General features: G+C 48.9%; 1 protein-coding gene across 7 annotated transcripts in view; it reads right to left on the bottom strand.

Moving 5' to 3' along the window:
• RHBDL3 (rhomboid like 3) overlaps nucleotides 1-22,079 on the bottom strand; it is a 63,862-nt gene that overhangs the window by 22,030 nt on the left and 19,753 nt on the right. For 4 of the 7 annotated variants that reach the window (XM_027691357.1, XM_027691354.1, XM_027691353.1 and 1 more), the window contains one exon: nucleotides 3,253-3,411. The exons of 1 other annotated variant lie outside the window; for it this stretch is intronic. Coding sequence is in view for 4 of the 6 variants with exons in the window: in XM_027691354.1 (XP_027547155.1) it covers nucleotides 3,253-3,411 (159 nt within the window). In the remaining 2 variants the exon portion in view is untranslated. Of the gene's footprint in view, nucleotides 1-3,252; nucleotides 3,412-16,895; nucleotides 16,980-18,658; nucleotides 18,742-22,079 lie in introns of those variants that run through there. 2 more of the 7 variants (XM_027691355.1, XM_027691352.1) reach the window with 2 other exon arrangements.

Raw genomic sequence — 22,079 nt, 5'->3', positions numbered from 1 at the left:
ACAAAGACTAAGAGAAATCTTTCTCTGAAGGGTAAAGTGTGCTGCCACCAGAACAGTTTGGATTAGGGTGACCTGAGTATTGTTACACAGTGCTGATCACTGAAAATGAGGTAGAATCAGCCTGTCCCTGGGAGCCAGCAAGGCCAGGGAAAGCAAAGTGGGTGGTAATCCTTGATCTGGAAAACAAAGGCTGTACATTTAATTAGCTAATACATTTTGTGCATTACTGAGGTGCTACATCAGCTTCAAGTTACTACAAAGCTACAGCTCCACATTTCTGTTGGAAGCAGCGGTGTTTTCTTTCTCCCAAGTCACATGAACTCTGTCTCAGAGCTTACTACTGACTTCTCTAGCTCACAGTTCACAGGGTGTTCTGTGGAGTAGTCCAGGAGTGCCAACAGCAACTGCTGTTCAGCAAGGATCCAGCAAATAACATCCCAGCTGTGATTCCCTCCTGGTTTGTCTCCTCTCTAGAAGCAGCAAAGTTGGTTAAACACCTTGGTTCATTGTTTCCTCCTGTGGCCTGTGCTGCTCACAGCCAGAATGTTCTCTGTGCATTTTTAGTGCCTCTCCCCATGCAGAAAAGCCACCAGACAGCAGAGAGGCACGAGATGCCTCCACTTGGACAGGAAACACTTTGTTATTCTGCACTGTCTCAGACACAGGATAAGAAGCCCCATCTGAAGCTGCTTTGTGCTGTTCTTGCAAGCCCCAGTGCAGAAACAGAAATGGGTATGACTGCAGCATTGTGTTTTACAACTACATGAGATGAATTTCATGCATACAGAGGAGCAGGAATTTCCAATGAGTTGCCTATCTGATTTTTTTTCAGCCTTTTCTGTTTGCAGATCACACCAGGAGCCTTCAGCTTCCCTGAATTTATTCATTACTCAATTTATTTCCAGAGTGATTTCCAGGGTCTATTCTCATATTGCAAAACTTTCAATTTCAGAGATTTAAGGTGTTTGCCTGAGCTGAGAGCAGGCATAGGTGTGGACGTCCTTATTAAGGTCAGGAGTCCTATAATGACATTTTTGGTGCATCTAGAAGTTCACAAAGCATTTTGACATCAGAGGAGAACACAGTTTTGCTCAGTAACAGTCCTTTAGCTGGGGATCACAGTGTTTGAGGGAGAAGGCAGAGTTCTGGGTGCTCATGACAATGCTGGAGAAAAGGAAAACCACACACACAGAGCTGTGCTTGTAAAACCTCTGCACTTAGTAAAATCAGCAGCCTTTCCTCACAGCCAGCACCATCAATTTGGGGAGCAGGTCAATTCTTGCTAAGCTACTGATATAGACAAATTAACTTGAACAAAAAGCAGAGGTAGCTGATGATCATCAAGCACAAACACGCACCTAAACACCACCATACAGAGTTTCCAGGACTGACAGCTGTGAAGTGAAGGAAATCCCTAATTTCACAGGGATTCTGGGTCAACTGTGCTGTTGCTTTCCATCAGGAAGTTTGAAAGGCAGGGAAAAGAGAAGGAGCCCTAAAAAAGTTTGGATGTTGGGAATCAATAGAAAGTAGAGGAGAAGTGAAGTGTCATTTGTAAGTAGTTTAATGTTCTGGCATTTGCATTGCTTATTGATTGGAAAGTGCAAAAAAATGCAGACAAGGATGGAGGGGCTGATGACAGGAAAATCAATGGCTTCTTTACAGGAGTCATTCAATAGCAGTGAAGGAAATTTGCCATTTTGCAGAACTCCATCGGGTGGGTGTGAGCTGGCAGGATCCCCTATTCCCAAAGGAGCAGGATGTGTAAGTATTTCACTCCCACCTGCCTCTCATTAGCTCGTGCTGCTCCCGAGCCCAGCGGAGCGAGGAGAGAGGAAAAGGCCCAGTTCTGCTCCTGAGCCTGGTGCCAGTGTGTTGGCTGGCCCTGGGCCACCATTTCTGCAAAATAAATGAGATGATACCTCGTCCTGCAACCCAAGTGCAATGCAGCCCAAGTAGTGAATGCCTGCATGGGACTTGGAATATCCCAAACTGCAGAACAAGCAGCTACTGCTCTAAATACACTGCTGAGCACCGTGGACCACACTGTTTGTTATGCTGGAGCTGAGGAAAACCTCACACCACTGTGATCTCTTTAATAGCTGCTGCATTTCTTCTACTGTGTCCCCAGGCAAGGAGCTACCAAGACAGCCTGGTTAGATACAGCAGGTCTGGGATTGCCTCACTGTAATGTCACCTGGACAATGCCCGTGGCCTGACAGAGGTTGTGACCTGGATCCTTCAATGCTGGGCCATGTAATCATACTTTTCTGATTAATGTGAAATCAGGATGTAAGGAAGACACTTTCTTTCTAAACCCAAAGCACATGCACGAGTGACCATGACAAAGGAGGGGATCAAATCCCCATGTTGACTGCAGGAACACACAGAGAGGCAAATGACTACACTCTGCATCCAGAACATATCCAGCTTTCCAGTGAAACCTTAGGGACATTAGCTTCCATTGCTCAGTGACTTTGTCTCACCCAGGTTTGTCTCACTGCTGCACTAAAGCTGCTGGGACTCAGGTGTGCAAAGGCAAAGCCCCTGACTGGCCACTGCTCAAGACATCTTGCAAACAACATTTCTAGGCCATTCTGGACATCTGACAACACGTCTACATTTGTGTTGACTCAACAAACTGCCTTGACAAGAAAGAGAGCCATCCCTTCACTAATTGACTCATTAGTAGAGATAGAGAGGCATCCAGATCATGACTCATGCAGTCTGAGACGTCTCACCTGGGATAAAATGAACGTGACCTAGAAATAATTCCTCCCTGCTGCTGTTGATGCCTAGAGCAGTGCAATGTGACTCCACCCAGCACGTCAACACAACGTTATCTATACATTTTTGTCTGGAAGTGGTGAAATCTCTAGATAAAACAGGAGACATCCAGACTGACAGACGTCTGCTCGCAAACAAATGGCTCCTTGTTGCACCTAACAAGTGATATCGAGAGCAAAAGCCTCTGCACCAGCAGCAGACATCACTTCATGATCTTCTTACAATAGCTCCCACAGTTCCTTCCCATGCAAGTTTGTTTCCCTGGAAAAATCAGCAGCAACTCGACTCTTGACTTAAGAGTTCAGTCACCACTGAATGTTTCAGCAAGTCCAAGCAGAATGTGGTGCAGGCACACAGCAAACACTGGTGTTGATAGAGGGAGGGAAAGAGAGAGAGACTGTCCCTGCACAGCCCCTGTTTGCAGCAGAGCCAGGAGCTGACAGGCCCTGCCAGCCACACACTCACCAGGTTGACGAAGTCCTGGTAGCAGATCCTGCCCTCAGAGTTGCTGTCAGCCAGGGCCAGCAGCACCTCCAGCTTGTGGGGGTCCAGCTCTGAGCCGTGTCTCTGGAGGAGGGAGCGGAACTTCTCAGTGCTGATGTAGCCAGTGTTGTCAGGATCAAACTGGGATGGGAGGGGAAAGGGCCAGAGTTAACATTCCATGTTACACACACCTCCTGTGCATCCACCACCCACTGCAGACCCCCAGGGGCTGCTCCAGGCTTTGCTAACACTGCCCTGCAGAGAGGGGTGAGCACAGGCACCATCATCCACACCACCATCCCATCTCATCTCCACCCACCTTCCTTCACCTTCCTTCCCTCTGCATCATCATTTCTCCTGTTTGTTTTTTACATCCCTCTCTATCTGGACCATCAAGTAAAGCAGAGATGCAGTCTGTGAGATAAAACATATTGAAAACAGTTTTACTCCTCTATTTCCTAACACAATTGCACCACATGAATATGCCACCCCTCCTCAAGCCCTTTCTGTGCTGAGTGTTTTTGACAGTCACCTTTCCAGATCACCTCTACAGATGCCATCACAATGGCAAGTGCTTTCACTGCTGAAGAGCTATTTTAAGATGTTTTGGAGGGAAAGTCTTCGGATAGGGAGCAAAGCAGGTGAATATTACGTCAAATTAAAAATGACAAGGCAGCCACATGCCACTGAGAACGTAAACCAGAGTCATTAGAAGGAAAGTCCCAGGTGAGGTCTGGAGGGACTGCCAGTCTGACCAAAAACATCACTGTTTTCCCTCAGACTAAGTGGTTAATCTCCTAAAAATGCCCCTGACTGAAGGGAGACACCTTTACAAGGCTGTCCAAACTGAGGGCTGTTCCAGCAGCCTCCGGCCATGCTGAGCTCCCCAGGGCCCTCCGTGAGGGGCTGCCGACTCGCAGGGCACAGCCAGGGCAAAGCCAGTGCTGGCACCACGCTGAGAACGTTTCTTTGGTGCTTGCCAAACGAGTGGCTGCAAGCTGCCAGGCCAGCCCTCACTAGCCCTGTGCAGTCTGATCTCCAGCAGCTCCCTGTTGCTGGGAGATTTGCCTTTGATTTCTCAAACTTGGCTGTGAGGACCCTGGTGCTCAGTGGCCTCCTTTTGTCGATAATGATATCAAGCTTGTTGGCTGGACTGAATGGCTGTCAGGGGGCAGGGTGGTCAGGAGGGAGTCTTTTCATGGAAACATTTGGGACATAATAGGGCCTTGGCAGAGCCAAAAAGGTCCTGACAATCCTAGCTCTTTCCTAATGGAGAACAAAAGCTGAGCAGGCGCCGGGCCCTCGATCAGATGCTGCCTTGGCACGGGAGGAGGTGGGCAGGAGGAGGTGGCAGAGGGTGCAGCCTGCCAGCAGCAGGGCTGGCACCAGGAGCAGAACAGCTCTAAAACAGACCAGCCTCAGCCATGGGCAGCTTGTTTAGAGGATGCAGTGCCCGTGTGTGAGGATCTGGCTCCATCTCCTCCTGGCCCCAGCACCTTTGTGCTGCTGCTCCCGCACTTCCCTGGGCTGAGGAGGAGGTGTCTGACCTGAGGAGGGGAGATCACAGCTCCTGGCTGGAGTAGGGCTGTCTGCCTTTTGGCAAAGCAGCAGCCCCTCTGTGAGGAACCTGGGGATTACACCAAGCGAGATAAACCAAGTGACCTGTGGGCAGTCAGAGCTGGGCACTCTGCTCTCTGCCAAAGGTTGTCCTGCCCTTGTGAGGTGGCCTGGATGTCCCTCCCTGACAGCTGGCACCCAGAGCCAAAGGTGGATTTCATCAGCTGTTTACTGTTAAACAAGGGCTTAATAATAATCCCTGGAGAAGTTTAGCTCCCCTACTCTGCCCTACTCTGATGCTTTGAGTTAACAGATCAAACTTTAAAACTTAGCCCAGAAGTCAGGGCCTCTGCACTCAGGCTCAGCTCTGTCACCTTTTGGCTCCTGCTGGGACTCCCAAGCCAGCCCAAGTTTGCAGTGCCCAATCCCAGAGACACATCCCCAGGAAATACAGGATTATTAGCATAATACCTGAGGTGACCTTTCTCAAGGGGAATTTGCAGAAGCTGGGAGATGAGTCATTCAGTGAATGGATCTAAGACCTGCAATCCCATAAATACTGCTTCTTTGTTTCCTGAAAACATCTGACCTAACCAACATCTTACTTAACTGGACCACTTTAACTATATGTTAACATTTAAGGTGTGAGAACCTCTCTTGTCTAGGACAAAACCATTTGCTCCTTGAAGGTTTAAATCCCTCTCTACTTTGAGGGCCAGGGTCAGTGACTGAAGTGTGGGACTGTCCCTGTGCCCTGTGCTCACTGCTGGACTTTGCAGGAGAGACCAAGGGTCACAGCCACAGGGAACGTGGCTGTTCCTTCAAAGGCCAGAGGAGATACTGAGCTGGAGCACACAGGTCCCCAGAGCACAAAAGAGCTGCTCAGATCACAAACCACTTTTCCTAGACTTTGTTCTGCTTTAAAGCCTTCCAAAAAGAAAGATTTTGTAACCAAGAACAAGAATTACACAACTGCTTCAGAGCTTCAAACCAGCCCACAAGGGCTCACTAATGACTCCAGACTCACTAGTGCTACAGCAGACAGATCCCATCACTCAGGATGTCACTGGCACTGGCTGCTGGCTTTCCAAAGGCACAGTGAAGCCTGTTTGGTGGCTACAGATGAGCCTCTGCTCCAAGGATGCTTCTTTCTCATACCAGCAGGCACCAGCATTCCTCCTCCAGCTCAGGTCTTGCTGCTTGTCCCACCCAAACCAAAGCAGTGGCAGAAGGCAGCTGGTGTTTTCAGCAGTGCAAACAGCCTAGGGAGCCTGTTCTTCTCTTCCACATTATTATGTATAATTATTTGTTGGCATTATGTTAATGATACTAATTAGAAATAGGTTTGAAGTAAAACAGTGGATCTGAACAGCATGAAAGAGTAAGAGGGGAACAAAAACCAACTGACATCCGAAATAAAAGGCCTCAGAGCAGGGCCAGAGCATGGCTTCCACAACCTGGAGGAGAACATTCTACTCTAAGACCCACCTGCAAAGGAGTTCTCTTATTTATGTTTAAACAATTTTTTAACCATATAACAATTCTTTTAGGACATAAAAATCTCATCTGTCACCACAGAGCTCAAAATTCACAACAACACTTTAAACTGCCTCAAACCCTGTTTCTGATATCACAGCTGGCCACAAAAATCAAGGTGTTGAGCTGCTCCTGTGGATCCTGTGTCCACACACACAGCAAAACATCAATGTGCTGAGTTGGAAGGGACCCACAAGGACCACTGAGTCCAGCTCCTGGCTCTGCACAAGACCATCCCCAACAGTCACACCACGTGCCTGAGAGCATTGTGCAAATGCTTTTTGAACTCAGGCAGGCCTGGTGCTGTGGCCACTGCCCTGGGGAGCCTGTTCAGTGCCCAACCACCCTCTGGGTGAAAAACGTTTTCCTGACAGCCAACCTAAACCTCCTCTGACTCAGCTTCATTTTATTTTCTTTGAGAGTGAAGAGTGGAGGTACCTGCTCCTCCACTGCCCCTTGGGAGGATGCTGAAGAGTGCAATGAGGTCTCCTTCGGTCTCCTCCAGGCTGAACACACCAAGTGCCCTGAGCTGCTCCTCACAAGGCTTCCCCTCCAGACCCTTCACCGTCCTCGTTGCCCCCTTTGGACACTCTCTAATGCCTTTTTTCTATTGTGGTGCCCAAAACTGCCCCCAGTGAGCAGTGGGCACTCAAGGTGAGGCTGCACCGGTGCAAAAACACGAGACACCAGACTCAAAGCCCTCGGGTCCATCAGTTATAAAAGAGGCCACTGACCTTCACAAGCCGTTTCACGTGTCTGTCCATGAGGTCTCGTTAAGGGCCCGCTGTCCCGGGCCCAGCCCGGCACGTCTGTCTGTCCCGGGGACAGACAGACAGACAGACAGTGCCTGGGGCAGGAGCGGGGCTGTGCTGAGCGGGTCCGGCCCCACCGGGAGCGCTCCCCGGGCACAGCTCCCACAGCACAGGCACACGGAGCTTTCCTCCAGCGCGGTCCCTCCTGCCTGTGCCCATCCACCGGGGCACACAAGTGCATCCCAACGCGCCGGGATGAGGAAGGTCCTTTGCCCCCCCTCGTCCCCCCAGACAATAGGACACTAACGGCAATTTCATGCAAGGTTTCCTCCGCATTTCAATGACAATCACCCTTAACTCCCCTGATCCTCAACCAGGCTCTTAAGCAAAAATGTAAATATGTTAATGACCGTAGCAGCCATCTGACCCAGGATCTTAATTCCCTCGCCCCAAACAAGCTGTTTTTCTCCTGTTTCTTCCTTATATTAGAGCAACACACCACAAACTAAAGGCCCCACAGCAAAACCACAAGATGAAAATAAGGGGAGGGGGCATCACAAAATCTGACAAAAATAGGAAATTTGGTTGAGAAAAGAAAATGAAATCTCAAATTGTTCCTCCTCTTTAATTAAAGATACATCAGACACGGCTGAGTGAGCAAGTAGGGTGGAGGCTGGTGCTGCAGACAGACAATGGGTATCTTGGGAAAACTCAGACATCAGATCACAGCCAGCTGCTCCTCTCCCCACGGCAAACAGCCCCCGGGGGCATCCGAGCAGCTGGAGAGTCAACAGCTGAACTGGGCACAACAGGAGCATTCTTGGATGTGCACAGGGATCACATCAGTGCACGGATTTTCTCCCTGCAGGAGCAAGCAGCATCTCTGAATTCTTCCTGTGTCACTTGACTTCCACTTGCTTGCTTCCACTGGGCACACACCTTCCTTTTTTGCCTTATTTCCCAGAGAAGATCCCTGCTCAGCCAAGCCACCTTCTGCCTCGCCTGCTTGACTCCTGACACTGGGGAATTGCTGCTCCTGTGCCATTAGGAGGTGATGTTTGAAAAGGGACCAGCACTGATGGACCCCAGCACACTCAAAAACATTTTTCCAGGGAATCTTACTCACTAATTCCCTGAGCAGCCCAAAGGATCCAGTCTGGGTTTTCCCCCATTCCGGGTCTCAGTCAGCCAGGGTTTTCCCAGGACTCAGAAGCAGAGACTGTTTAAAAAAAACCAAACCAAACCAAAACAAATTGTGGCAAGAGTATATGTAGCATTTGCTGCTTTGATGAAGATTAAAGGAATGACAAAGCAGAAGACGAAATTCTTATAATCCACATGAGAGGGCAAAAAGCAGGGGCTGTTTTAGCAGGAGCTGCATCACTGCCTGGTGGTGATGATCTTCCAGCAGCTCAATGATCCTGCTCTCTACCAACAGTGGGAGGTGCAGGTGGGAGGATAAAACCCTTGCCCAGCAGAGAGGAAGGCCAGTCAAAGGTAAGTGCCTTTCAATCCACACTGAAATGCAGCTCCTCACCTCATCTGAGCTGCCTGAACACGTGTGGTAGAACATTAGTGCTCCAGTGACGCAGATTCGACTCCCCTGTAAATAATGAATTTACTCACCACTGCCCAGACAATATAAAGTGATTAAGGGCTGCCCAGCAGTACTTTTAGGGCATGTTAGATTGCTCTGACCTGAGGTGAACCCCGGGGCTGGAAACATCACCCAGCTCTCCAAAGCCAGATTGCATTTAAGCACAGGGGACATTCCCTGACCAAGCAGGGCTCCCAGGCAGACCTGCTCCCTGGAAAGCTGCAGTGGGAGAGCAGGGAGCTCCCCAGCTCAGCACTCCTTCCAGAGCAGATGGGCTGTCACCCGGATTTGGGTGAGTGTCTCATGCAGCACATGGCAAAGTGGAGATGGAGGAGGCTGGTATAAGATTCCCTTTTCCTTGAAGAGCAGAGTAGCCTGAAGTCCATGTTCATGGCTAGCTGGCCAATCTGTAAAGACATTTCTGCTCTGATTTATTTCTCCTACCATCTTAGGGATAAAGACAGGGAAGAGACCTACATTACTACCATCTGTTGTTACCTTCTGCAAAAGCACTTCATCTAAACAGACACTGAAAGCACAGATCCAACAAGAATGGGAGAATCAAGATTCAGGAGTGCAGCACTGCTCAGTTCTTAGGCAGACAGGAAAGAGGGCTTGGGATCAGATTTGATTCTTGGTATTGCCAAGGTGTAGCACCTTGACCTTCCCATCTCACGGGCACGAGCAGCACCCCTGTGTTTGTGTGAGCCAGCCCAGTGAGGGCTGTGCAGCACGCACAGAGCGTGGCTGGGTGATGGCTGCAGTGGCAAAGGGCCACCAGCACAGGAGACTGACCAGAGCTGGCCTCCTGATGAGGTTTCAGACATAGAAACCTATCATAATTTTCAGAGCCAACGACAGCTGGATGCCACACAGAACTCCTTGAGTCTGCAGAGGTTCAGACCCCTCGTCCATAACCACCACAGGCCAAGAAAATCCTGCTTTTGGAGACCCTGGGAATTTCTGACCCACGGCTTGCTGGGGAAGCCTACGACAGTCAGCCAGGTACCCAAATTCATGGTTCTGTCTCCATGGTCATTTTTAATGCACCTCTCTTCCCTATCCTTCCTCTGCCTGCAGGTTTCCTGCTGCAAGTCCTGCTAAGGCACTGAGAGAGGGCAGAGCACCCACAGGACCTGCTGAGTGAGCCTTCAGTCCTCGGCCACCTCGATGTCCACCACTCTGGGTGATTCCAGTGCCTCTCTCCAGACCAGCCCTCCCGGCAGAACACTCCCAGAAATCAGCCTCCAGTCTCAGCTGGGGAATGACACGCAGTGTTCAAGCCACCCAGAACTAAATTATTCAAAATATGCCACTGTGCTGGCTTTGAAACCAAAGCTTCCCCCCAGAAAGAAGGCAGGGTAAATAGGAGCTCCATTATCAGCAGCATTGCCATGGAAGGAGATGCAGCACCACAAGTGAGGGAGATAATGACATGATTAACGAGGCAGCACGGGTGGCAGGAGATGCCCTCCATTATGCCACAAGCCTTAATGCAAGGAGACATGTTTATAGACTGAACCTTCTCCAGCTCTGCTTCTTCCTACTTTATTATTTATGTCAGTGCATTAAGACTAATGGAATAAAGCTGAGGCACTCTAAAAAGTGGTAGGGGTTTTTTAGGCGCAAATACAATTTTTAATCTTGACCCAGCACCTTGCACACTTCACTGTTTGTTGTCCTGAGCTGCAGCAACAGGCTGGGCAGGCCACGGGCCAGACTGGACAGTCACTGCCTGACATCCCCAGCCCAGCTCTGGTGCTGCCTGTCCCTCATTTCTGAGGCTGGGGACAAGAGACCACCTAGAGATCATCATGGTCAAACTCACATGGACAGTCAGAAAGTTTTCTTAAGTGCTGAGATGAGAGGTTTGACACTTTCCAGAACTGCTTGTCAGCGCTGCCCCGGACACTGTTAATATGCAAATGCCCAATCTCTTGCTCTCCCTTTTGAATTCCTCTAGTTTTCAGAGCTCCACAATCTCCTGAGGCAATGAGTTTTGCAGCCTAAACACTTTTCATCTGATGGTATAAGGCATTAAATATCTGTAGTACCAGGACACATGATACTCTCATTTACCACCACAGAATTATGGTTTATGTGGTTTTAGACATGTCTTATTGGAGAATCTCAAAATCTTGTATTAATATTAATTACATTTCAGGGATTCTACATTATGAGGAGACATAATGTGTAAGTCCATTGAGAACTGAGATGCAATACACTCTGGGTGGGATTGCTGTGCTTATCTGGACCACAGAACTCAACAGAAGACACAAACATGCAGGGTCAGTCTCACAGCCAGGAGACAGACAGGCTCTAATCACTATTGCTACAAGAAAAATATTAATAAAAACAAAGCAAACCAAAACCCAACACACAACAGGGAGAAGAGCTGTTCAGCTGGGGCTGTATTTCAGGCCAAGTTCCTGCACTCAGATCCCTGCTTGCTCCCAGGTCAACTAATTGTACACAAAGTTTGTGTCCAATTCTCTGCTGGGGACAATATCTCCTGTCACAGCAACATCTCTGCTGGTACAGATGAGGCAGACGAGTTCTCATTCAAAACAGGGGCTGGGTCTGATATTACCTGGAAAAAGTAGCATAGGTGATACCAGCATGAAAGAGTAAGGGGAGTTGAAATGTTTCTGCTCTGTATGTGGACAAAAGCCCAAGGAATTATCTCCATCACAGGATGATGATGCACTTTCTGTCCCAGCAGTAACTCTGGAGAATGTTACACAGCAGCTGCTAAACTTAGACAGTCTTGAATCAGCAGGACAAGGTAACTTTCGTCCAAAAGATTTTGAAAAGTCATTACAAAAACTGATTTTCTGCAAGTCTGGGAACGCTGGAAGAACATCAAGATCTGCTTTTTACCTTTCTCCCAGTTTTGAATCAGCAATTCAGCCCTTCCAACCACAGCTCCAAAAGCCCTGTCCAAACACAGTGACAGGCACCCACCCTGCTCCCAAAGATGCCAGGCAGGAATGTAATGGGACACGGCAGGGCTGCTGGTCTGACAGCAACCCACAGCAAAGGAAGAGATGACTGATGGTGAGTAACACGCACCTGAAGGAGGATTGGTCTAATATCAGTCAGGGCAGGCAACAAAAATCAGGTTACGTCCAGCTGATATTATGTGGATGAGAACACAGCCCTGGTCAGGTTATAAGACAAGGTCAGACTGTAACTGCTTCCTGCAGGGTGTCTGACTGCACCACACAGCCCTGGCTCTGAGGACTTACTGTGACACAAACTCAGCCTGTCATACACTCAATGTGCTGAAGTCTGGCCATTTGACAGGTCTCAAAAATAAAACTAAGGCAGAGAGAGCTCCCATCACATGGCAATGCCACTAATGGGGTCCCATGAGAATTGCTTCTCGCTCCTACCGGATTCTCATTTGTGACTTAGCAGCAGTCTGCATCATACTCACAGATGAGTTAAAGCAGCAAGTTACTAAGCATGAGCTGGATCTTTTGGTAAATCTGGGTGCTTGCAAACAATACATATTACAATAAAAACAAAGAGACAGCCATCTGGCCCGGAGCCAAGAATGCCAGCCAGCTCACAGGACAGGGAATGCCATCTTCAGCAGCAGCCACTGGGGGGAAAACAGCCTTGGTTGTTACAGTGACAGCGCTCAAGGTAACGCTGCCTGCTGAAAAGGAACCGTGAAGGGTTGCAAATGAGGTGCCATCACCTCTTCGGCACTTTGTGACTGGTACAGTCTGACTGGCTGCACTGATGGGCTCAATTCATTATCTTGTGAAAGGGAAGGTAAAGCAATGACTTGGTCACTGTCCAGAGTAACAGAAAATTGGCAGTACAGGAATCTCCTCTGAGACAAAGGTCAAAGAGGTCAGAACTGGGCAGCTTTAGATTAGAGTAAGTTGATTATTTTTTACTATTACTAAGTGAAATGTCTCACTAAAAGTTTAACAATTGAATTGCAAGTTTTCCTGGGAGATGAGGAATGGTCGAGGTCAAGCAGAAGATCACCCAGAAAATCCAGCCTTCATTACGAGAGACTGGACAATCCAAACAGTTCCTTTCTGACCTGACTGCAGCTATTAGGGCTCAGAAAAACTTGAGCCAAACGGATGCTTTAGAGCCCCAACTAACAAGTGCCACAGCACAGGTACAGCCAGAATGACCCAGCTCTGCTGGAAATCAAACCATGCTCCTGGTTAGAGCAACAGCCACAGAGCAAAACTCTTATTAAACAGATTGGGAAACATATTTAACTCATGCTGGTCTTACAGCTGACTTTACTCAGTCAAGGGGACTAGAAGCTGCTAAAGAAACTCCTCTGTTTTCCAAGCTGAACTGGAGCAGAAGGCAATGTCAGCCTTGTGAAGAGGAGGCAGAGGTACCACATGATTCCCTTGAAGGCACCTGGTGTTACAGTGCAATGACACAACCATCCCAAAGGTATCACAGGCAGGCTGCTTCCAAACTGAGCTGGGAGCATTAATTATTCTCTAACTTCTACCATTTAAATGCCTGAGAGCAAGAAATCCTGGCTTGCATCTTTCCAGGGTGATCACAGGGGTTCCAGCTGCAGAAAGGAGCCAGGTTGCTGGAAGCTGTGGTGTTTTGCATTGCTCCTTAGGAGATCTATCCAAATCAGGGCTGGATGACACCCAGACTGCAGGTTCCCTGCATGCAGGGCTGCATTGGTAATTTCTGCAGTGTTTACACTTTCCCAGAGTCTGCTGTGTCAAATATACTTTGGTTTAAGGGTAGAAGAGATTTGTCCAAGTGCCAAAATTGCACAGCCACAAATCGGAAAAATCAAGCTGCATTTTGGATTTTTATATGCCCTTAGTGGATACAAGAGACAAACGCAAGGCAAGGCACAATGTTTATGGAGTTCTGTCTGCCACAAGTTTTCAAACAGGCAGAAAATGTATCTGAAGTTTTAAAGCAAATCATGACTTAATAAACTCCACAAGAGGAATGCAACTCCCTTCTTAGAGAGAAGTGGTGTCCATGCAGGGTTCCCAGCCCAAGCCTTGGTGGAGCACAGCAGTTCTCCCTGCAGGTGACCAAATGCAGGGCTGGCCTGGGGTTGGCTGTGCCCTGCAAGGTGCAATGTCTCTGTGGGGCACAAACACAATGAACAGGGAATCCACTTTAACAAACCCTGACAAAAAACTACAGCAGGGTTTGAAATCCCTCTTTGAGACAGTTAGCAGGGAAAAGGGTCCTTCTTACAGGACTGACAGGTCTTCACAGAGCCTGGCCCTGCCTGGGCTGTATCAGGAGCTCCTCTTAGGCTCAGCAGACAGCAGCAGATAGTCCCTTCACAGCCTCCCACGCAGCAGAGAGCTCATGCTGTCAGTCAGACCTGCACTCACTCACACAGCCCGTGCCTCTTTCCACCTCATTCCTGCCTCCCTCCCTGCTCTGATCACATTTCCCACGTGTGCAGGGCTCACACAGGCTTTCAGAGCACCTGCTTCCTCCCACAGGCCTGTCCATCCACTCTTCCCAAGCTCTAATATTGCCCTTTTGCTTGAACAGACTGGTTTGAATGCAGTTTAACCCCTCAGAGCTGAAGCCCCCCATGGGCACCCCGGGGCCAGCAGCCCTCCCACCCCGTTTCCTACAGGGAGCTGCAGGGGCACAGCAGCCCAGGGGAGCTTTGGCAAAGGCCTGTGGTCCTTATTTCCTGTGTCTGCATCACAAGCACAGGGTTGTGGCTGCCCTGAGAAACAACAAGCCCTGGCTACTCCAATTCACGAGCTCTATTTCCTGGGTAACACTTAAAACACACATCCAAGTGCAGAGATGGTCTTCCAAAACTGATACAGCCTCAATGTGGATGATTTAAAAGAAGGAAGCAGAGAAGACACAGGCAACAACCATAATTACAGAGCCAGCATAATTAAGAGTATTCACGTTATGTTCCTCAGGAATGAGGAAATCAAAACAACCTCCACAAAGAGTCACCTGAGAGCTGCAACTGCTGCAAACAAAGGGGAAACAAGGCAGGAGAGAGAGACAGAAACACATGGAACAGGAAGGTTAGGGAATGGCAAACCTCTTCCTATTCCTGTGCATCAAGCTGCATCTCTGGGAACTGTGAAAAGAGTGGGGAAAAAAAGTCTTCTCACCTGCAAGGTAACTAGAGAGACAAATCCACCCCAAACAGTCCCACCAGGCTTCCAATGGGGATTAATCAGCCCATCAAGTGGGGCCAACTTCTAGCAGAGCATCCTCCCAGAGCACACTGCAGACTGCTGAGCTGTGGCTGGTCACAGAGAAGGGAGTGCAGGGGCACAAAGGGAGGAGTGGGGAAGGGGCAGGAGGAGAGGGCAGCCCAGACTGGCTGGGAGGAAGCCCAGATGAATGGAGAAAGGCAAGCAGGGAGGTGAATGAGCAAGAGGTGATGAATGGTGGGGAGGGCATGGCAGTTTTACACAGGGCAGAGAGCAAAGACAGACCTGAATGGGGAAGACTGAAAGATGCCGCTTGAATGGAAGGGGAAAGAGGGGGAGAAATGGGGCAGGGAGAGAGCTGAGCAGCACAAAGTGAAACAGTGCAGACAGAACAGCTTCCCACATGGACTTGACAAGGCCTTAGACAGAGAGACAAGTAACACAGCATGAACTTTAATCCAGGAGCAGAAAAGCTGCCTCGAGCAGACAGGGCCGACCATCGTCTGTCCCGCAATAATCCCCCCACCATCGGGCACCTTCTTTGCTCCCACACAGCAAATTCTCATGAACCCAGAGCAAATCCAAAGGCAGCCCCCAAAGGTCAGGCTGCCCCCATCAAAGGGAACTGTAGCAAAACTGAGCCAATGACATGGAAACAACCGACGGGATAAAGCACCAAGATAATCACCAGCAGCCGCCCAAGGGACGCAACTGTAGCATTGTTCTAAAGACAGGACAAGGTGCAGTTTCTATGTGTGGTATTGGTTATCAGCAGTGTTATTTGCAGGGCTTGGCTCCCATTTATAAAGCCAAGAGAAACTTTTTCAAAACAAAACTTTTCCAAGCAAAGAGATCTCCTGAGATTTCACTCGTGCCAAGACTTTCCCAAGAATTTGCCTTAGCTTTGAACACTGATTGTTTGTAAGACGTTCCTTCAGATCCTACAAGGCCAAAACACGGGCTGGTCTGTGCCTCAACTTGAGACTCTCTTCTGCCCCTTCTTTTTTGGTGTTCCTTGCACCAAGCAAAGGTAACAATACCAGTGTGGGTGATTTTAGGGAAAAAATGTGAGTGTCCTGGACTCAGAGCACAAGCAGCATCTGATCTGAGAAAACCATAAGGATTTCTCCCCCTCCAGCCCCCCAAAGAAAGAGCAAAGGAATACCTGAGAAATCTGGACTGGATTATCAATTCCTCTCAGAGAGGTCCAAAAGCATAAGGACAGAGATTTGGGATCTGGCCATTAGCAGTCAGGTCTCCAGCACATAGTGCACTGTGAAATGGTAATTTGTGCTCTTTATGATTCACAGTGGTACCACCTCCTAAGGAGTTCCACTTTTGAACTGGGAGACAGGCAAAGTAATTCACCCAATTACTGAGTTATGAATTACCAACCCAATTCACACGAAGTAACTCACCCAAGGATGCAAGATGCTTAAAACACTACTGGAGCTGAGATGAGCTCCCTGTGCTCCAGCCCCCTGCATGCCACACTCCTATATTGTCACCTAGTAACTAAGTAATAACAATTCCAAACTGCCAAATACTAGAGGGGAGTTTTGAAGGAGGGGAGAAGACAAAAGTCAAAGCACCTCCAGGAGGCAGCTAAGCTTGGTGATATCCACAGGCAGCAAGGGAAGACGCCCAAGTGTGGGAGTGTCTCCTGGAAGCAGCAGAGAGATGAAGAGGTGGGTGTGGGTCTGTGCAGGAACACACAGCAGTGCCAGAGGGGCACAAAGGGTCTCCCCAAGGGCTGCTCTGCCAAAGCCTGAACATTGCAGCTTCACAGGCCAGCTGAGCCCATGAGGAACCACTGCTGCAAACAGAAGAGTGCCTTGGGTTTCCATCTGCCAGCCTGGGCACAGGGAGATCGTATTACATGTGGCACTGGGGGGAAGGGAGAGAGAATATGGGTAATTCTCAATTCAGTAAAAGGAGTGTGAGCTGTGCAGCTGCTGCAGTGCAAGCAAGTCCTACCAGCACTAGCTAATGCTTTGGGTCAGGAGATCATACCATTGCAGCCTGCTTCCTGACTTCTGCTTCATCCCAGCTGCTCTCCTCTTGCTTTAGTGCCTGCCTGCAGGAACAGCTACCTCTCTGGAAAAAATCCAAACACAGGGAGGAGAGGTTACGTGTGCCTGAGGGAAGTGACAACACAAGGCAGGTCACTGCTTAGTCTAAAAGCATTCAAGGAGGGTCAACACCTACTAAAAATAAACACATAAATACACATAACACACTATGCAGGAAAAGGATTTACTCAGATGGGACAGCTAGGCGTGCTCGGGGTTCCTGGAATTTGCATCTCTGGAAAACTGGCAGCTATTCCATCTTAATCAGACAGCCTTGTGCTGCCAATGGCTGGGAGCTGACAAGTTATCCTCCTTCCAGGAAGGGCTGCTGTAGTAGGGACCAAAACTGGCCTCTCTTCTCCATGCCACAGCCAGCCTGGGGACTCCAGTTCTTTCCTGCTCCCCAAATCTAAGTGTCCTGTATCAGTCAAGGCAATGCCACTCCCACAGGCTGGACAGTCTTCTTATGCAAATGAACCCGGGGTAACTGGGACAGTTACAATCAGTCCCTGACAATGTTTGCTTTTGTGCACACCAGTGGTAAATAGAGACTGAGCTGCTTTCTAAGAACGAGGTGAGGGGAGAGCTGCAGGGAGGGACACAGCTCAGCTTCTCACAGGGCTGATGAGGAAATAAGAGCCGTTTAAACACATCAGTGCTCTCGAAAGTGTCGAGCTGATGGGCAAGGCAGAAGGCAGATGCTGCAAATAAAAGTAACTGGCTGGAAGTCTCAGAAATATTCTGGGAAGCACAGCCACTGTGGCAGGTCTGTGGAGCTGTGCCCCTGCATTCTAACCTTCATTCCACAGACAGAAAACTTCCAGAGCATTTATCCCTCTCAGGATCCCAGCCCACAAGATCTAGAGCTCCCAGCAGAGCCAAGGCTGGACAGGACACAAACAGTTCAGCCAGAGGAATTGCTGGGAGTCTCCAGGCTGCAGGAGTACAGGGGCTGGGCAGGATCTGTCACTCCTTGGCCTCAGCCCCATGAATTCCCAGATATGCTCTACTTTTGTTGTGCCCTTCAGGGCCCACTCAGCAGCCGTGGAAGAAACCTAAACAAAAAGCAACGGCCCCCTGAAATCCTGTCATGCAAACAAGACTCTTCCCACCCATTGCCACAAGGCCTGAATGGAGAGGGACTGAGCCCCCCCTGCCCAGCCCTGCCTGGTGGTCTTTTTGTCTCGTGACCTTCCCCACACAAACACAACCCCACAACAATCAGAGAGGCAACAGAATGCGCCAGCGCCGGCTTTCCCAGCCCTTCAAGGCAAGCTGGGCAGGGAAGGGGGGAGAGCTGGGGAGGGCTGAAAGGATCTGGGGATGAAGAACTGATAGGATGGGCAAGGAAACACCAAGTAATGTTTTAATTTCTACTTGGACAGTCCCATGAGCCAGGATAAAAATGGTTTTAATGAAAGAAACAAAAGAAATGTCATCTCGAATGGCTTAAAGGGACATGGGAATACCAGCCAGAGGGATTTCCATACCCAAATAAATAAATAAACAATGCTTCTAAACCCTGTGAACATCTTTTAATGTTCCCTCCAAGAGGCCCACAAAATCAAGCCCCTTGGTGCAAACTCTGCTGGCTTTACTTGGCTAGCTTTGAGATTTAAAGTCTGGATTAGATATAAAGGTTTCCCTTTAGGCTGGAGAAAGACTATTTTGCAATCGCTGTAGCTGTAGAAAGCACCAACACACATGGAAACCCTCCCTGGTGTGACACCTTCAAAGCATAGCCTGTCCTGAACATGGAAAAAGAGATCCCTCAGCTGTGGTACTGACAGCCAGGAGGAAATGTGCCCCCAGGCCCCAGAGTGTCCTTGAAAGGTAACAGGCACCTTTTGGCTGCTGCAGGACATGTATCACCTTTGGGAATGAGCAACAAGGGTTGCCAAGGACTTCTTAGGAGCAGATCAGGAGACCAACCCTGTAAGGGGAAACTCCTCACCCTCTGAAATGTCGAGGGATTCTCCCATGCTCCCTGGGCAGACATTGGAAGAAATACAGACTCCACGGGCAAGCAAACCCAATAAAATAAAATGAAACACAATCTCCCAGAGCCTGGATTCAGGGAGCTTAGCAGGGCCCTTGGCTACGCTTCAGGGCACTGAAATACATCCCAAGTACCTTTACAAGGAAAGGAGGCCGTGCTTTTGCCAAAAGCCGAGATCTGTGTCCCATGAAATCCTGGCAGCTGAGGCAGTAAGAGAAAGCAAAGCCATGGGGAAGCACTGGTGTGATTTACAGACACATTCAGCCACGTGGGGAGAGTGACACAGTAATAAGTGACATCTCAACTCCCTCTGCCAGCCCCCCCAGCGCTGGTATCGTTACCACAGCCTGAACCAAACCACTGCGACCACACAGTGAAACCACCCGAGCAGGTGTGAACTCAGGTGCAGGTGGTGTGAACACACAGAAGGTGCTGACAAAGGCCACGTACAGCAGTTGGGTGCAGGAGGCCTCCCCCAAAGCCAGCACTCAGTGTACAGGTCACATCTGGCCTGCTGTGCTCGGTGACAGGGCACGGAGCTGCAGCTGAGTCTTGCCCATGGCCTGACATGAACTGGAGTCGGTGGCAGAGCAGCAGCACTGAGCTTGCACATGACTGGCAAACTTCCCACAGCAAGGATACTGCCTCCTGTCAATCCACTCCAGCCCTAATCCTCCATGGAAAGATCCCCTCAGCACCGTGCTAAGAGGCAATCTCTCAGGCCAGACGTTAACAATTAATGATAGTGGAGATGACAGAGGAAGGGACAGATGGAGAACAGATATAACCAGGCTCTGCTCACTGAGTGACTTGGAGGAGCTGGACAGGAGATATAAAGACAAGATTTTTAGCTTTGGTTAGCCCTCAGTGAAGTACCACACATCAGCATGCTTGGGACAGCAAAAAACAAGCCAGGCCAACTCCCATGGCCATCACCCTCTTCTCTCACCACTTCTATGCCAGCAAATCTCACTACACAGATAAATATTTGTTGTAGTAAGTAGGGAAGCACAACATACTGGTTGCTTAGCTGAGGTTAATTCCTGTCCCATCCCGTCCTATTTTATTGCATTAAAAAATTAATTATAATGTACCTTAGTCTTTATTATGTCAATGAAAATTATATGGACATTTTCATTGACCAGTGTTGCTTCCTTCAATTCTCACTCTACAGAGTTTGGAGGCACCTAAAGTAAAAATTATTTCAGAAACTGCCAGCTGGTGTCACCAGAAGAAGCAGGTCCTGGTGAACAGCTCCATTCACTCCTCCCTTCCCAGGCTCTGTGGTCCTGCTCTCAGACAAGCTGAAGTGAGAATCCCTCCCACACCAAGGAAATGGGGCAGTCTAGATAAGTTGGATCTGTGGTGGGGGCTGAGGGGAAGGAGGGGAATTTCAGATGGAGACACTGCTCAGCCTGACCCTGGCACACATCCCTGTGAGAACACATCAGGCAGAGGTGGGGGCAGCACCCACAGAGCTGCACGTTGTTACAGCAACAACAGACTTTCCACGGCCAAACTGTGCTGCACCGAAATCCCTGGCATCTGGTGGCCAAGGAAGACACTAGCAAAGACTTTTTGCCTGATATGAAAGATGCTGGCTGCTAGCAAGGCTTGGATCCAGCACTTCACCTTAGAAAATATTAAAATAAACCACAGAAGCCTCAGGAGAGAAGGTAATTTCAGCCTGGATGTTCCTTTCGCCTTGGCACAACTTTATGGTGCGTAGCACAATATTCTCCCGGCGTATTTGCTGCCTCCCCTTCAGCCCAGGCTGCCAGGAGGGAGGAAGAGCTGAAGGATTTGTCTCTCAGTGCTAAAGGGAAAAGCAAGAAGCACCAGTGATTTCCCTCACAACCTCCCGCGCTTGAAAAATTAAATGTATCACACGAATGCTCTCCCATGGAAGGGGTGCACATTGTGTGAGCTTCCTTTAATGAAACCCTCGGCGAAAGAAATTGAATATTTCTATGTCTGCATGCTAAAAGAAACACTGTAAAATTAAAATCAGTAGAAGTCCTTTCCCTTCTGGAACCAGTAATGAAATTAGAGTGGGGCCTGAAGGAGGCAAACGAGGCCCCTTCAGAGGGACCAGGATTTCAGCTTGTGTTTAAAACCCCACAGTGGCAGATCTGTATTTATTTTAATGACCCACCAAATCCTTTTAGTCCTCTATATCCCTCAGTGAAAGCCTAATAATGAAAAATTATCTACTAGAATTTGGCTTTTCCTGAAAAACAGTATCTGAGCAGATCTCCAAAGACAGCTATTTCTGTGGATACCACAAATTGGGACTGCAATACTCTGTTTTCAGATATCATTGCGTTTCACATTTTCACAGCTTCCTTGGAATAACATTTGATACAGAAAAAGTTGAAATGATACTCACAGACAAGAGAACAGCCAAGCCTCTGAAACCACAGGGCCTCTCCATTTGTATTGCTTTTGTAACAAATATAGCCTGAGTCACAGAATTCCAAGTAAGAGATCCTCAGGAGACCAAAGCAAACCAATGCCTTGCAACATTAAATGCATTCATTTTTATGAGCATCAAATTCCGCCTGCTAATGGCTCAGTCATCCTCTGCAGCTCCCAATTTCCATTCCCAGCCTGCAAGCTGCCCAGGGGCCAGGGGACACGAAATACAGGAATACATTAAATCTGAGAAAGGAACCTCATGTCCATCGTAATTCAGCTTAATGGCCACATTTTCTTTGGGAGCAGCAGCTGAGCCCTCCCTGACCACCACATGCCCCAGATGCAAAGGAGCCCTGAACCCTCTACTGTAACTGTGCTTCACACAAATGAATCCCATTCAAGCCCTGCACAAAGAGGGGATTCCTTGGAGTCACCTTTTTACCAAGTCACCAAAGCCCTTGCTATTTTACATGGACTAAATCCAAAGGCCTGAGCCTCACTGTGGAAGACAGTTTATCTGGACATACATTAAAATCCTGGAACACTTTGTCAGTCCTTTGCCAAGGCAGGCAGCATTACCAGCTGTAATGTAACAGCAGTTTTGATCTTATAACAGCCAGAGTGGTGCTGGTACAGCTATTATTCCTCCTGGAACAGAATCATGGCCTGATATCACACCCAGTGCACTCTTTCTGCACGGGTGAGAGA

This window comes from Neopelma chrysocephalum, unplaced genomic scaffold, assembly GCF_003984885.1.
Source record: "Neopelma chrysocephalum unplaced genomic scaffold, ASM398488v2 Primary Assembly neopelma1_84, whole genome shotgun sequence".
NCBI classification, from domain to species: domain Eukaryota; kingdom Metazoa; phylum Chordata; class Aves; order Passeriformes; family Pipridae; genus Neopelma; species Neopelma chrysocephalum.
This window is presented reverse-complemented; position numbering and strand designations above follow the sequence as displayed.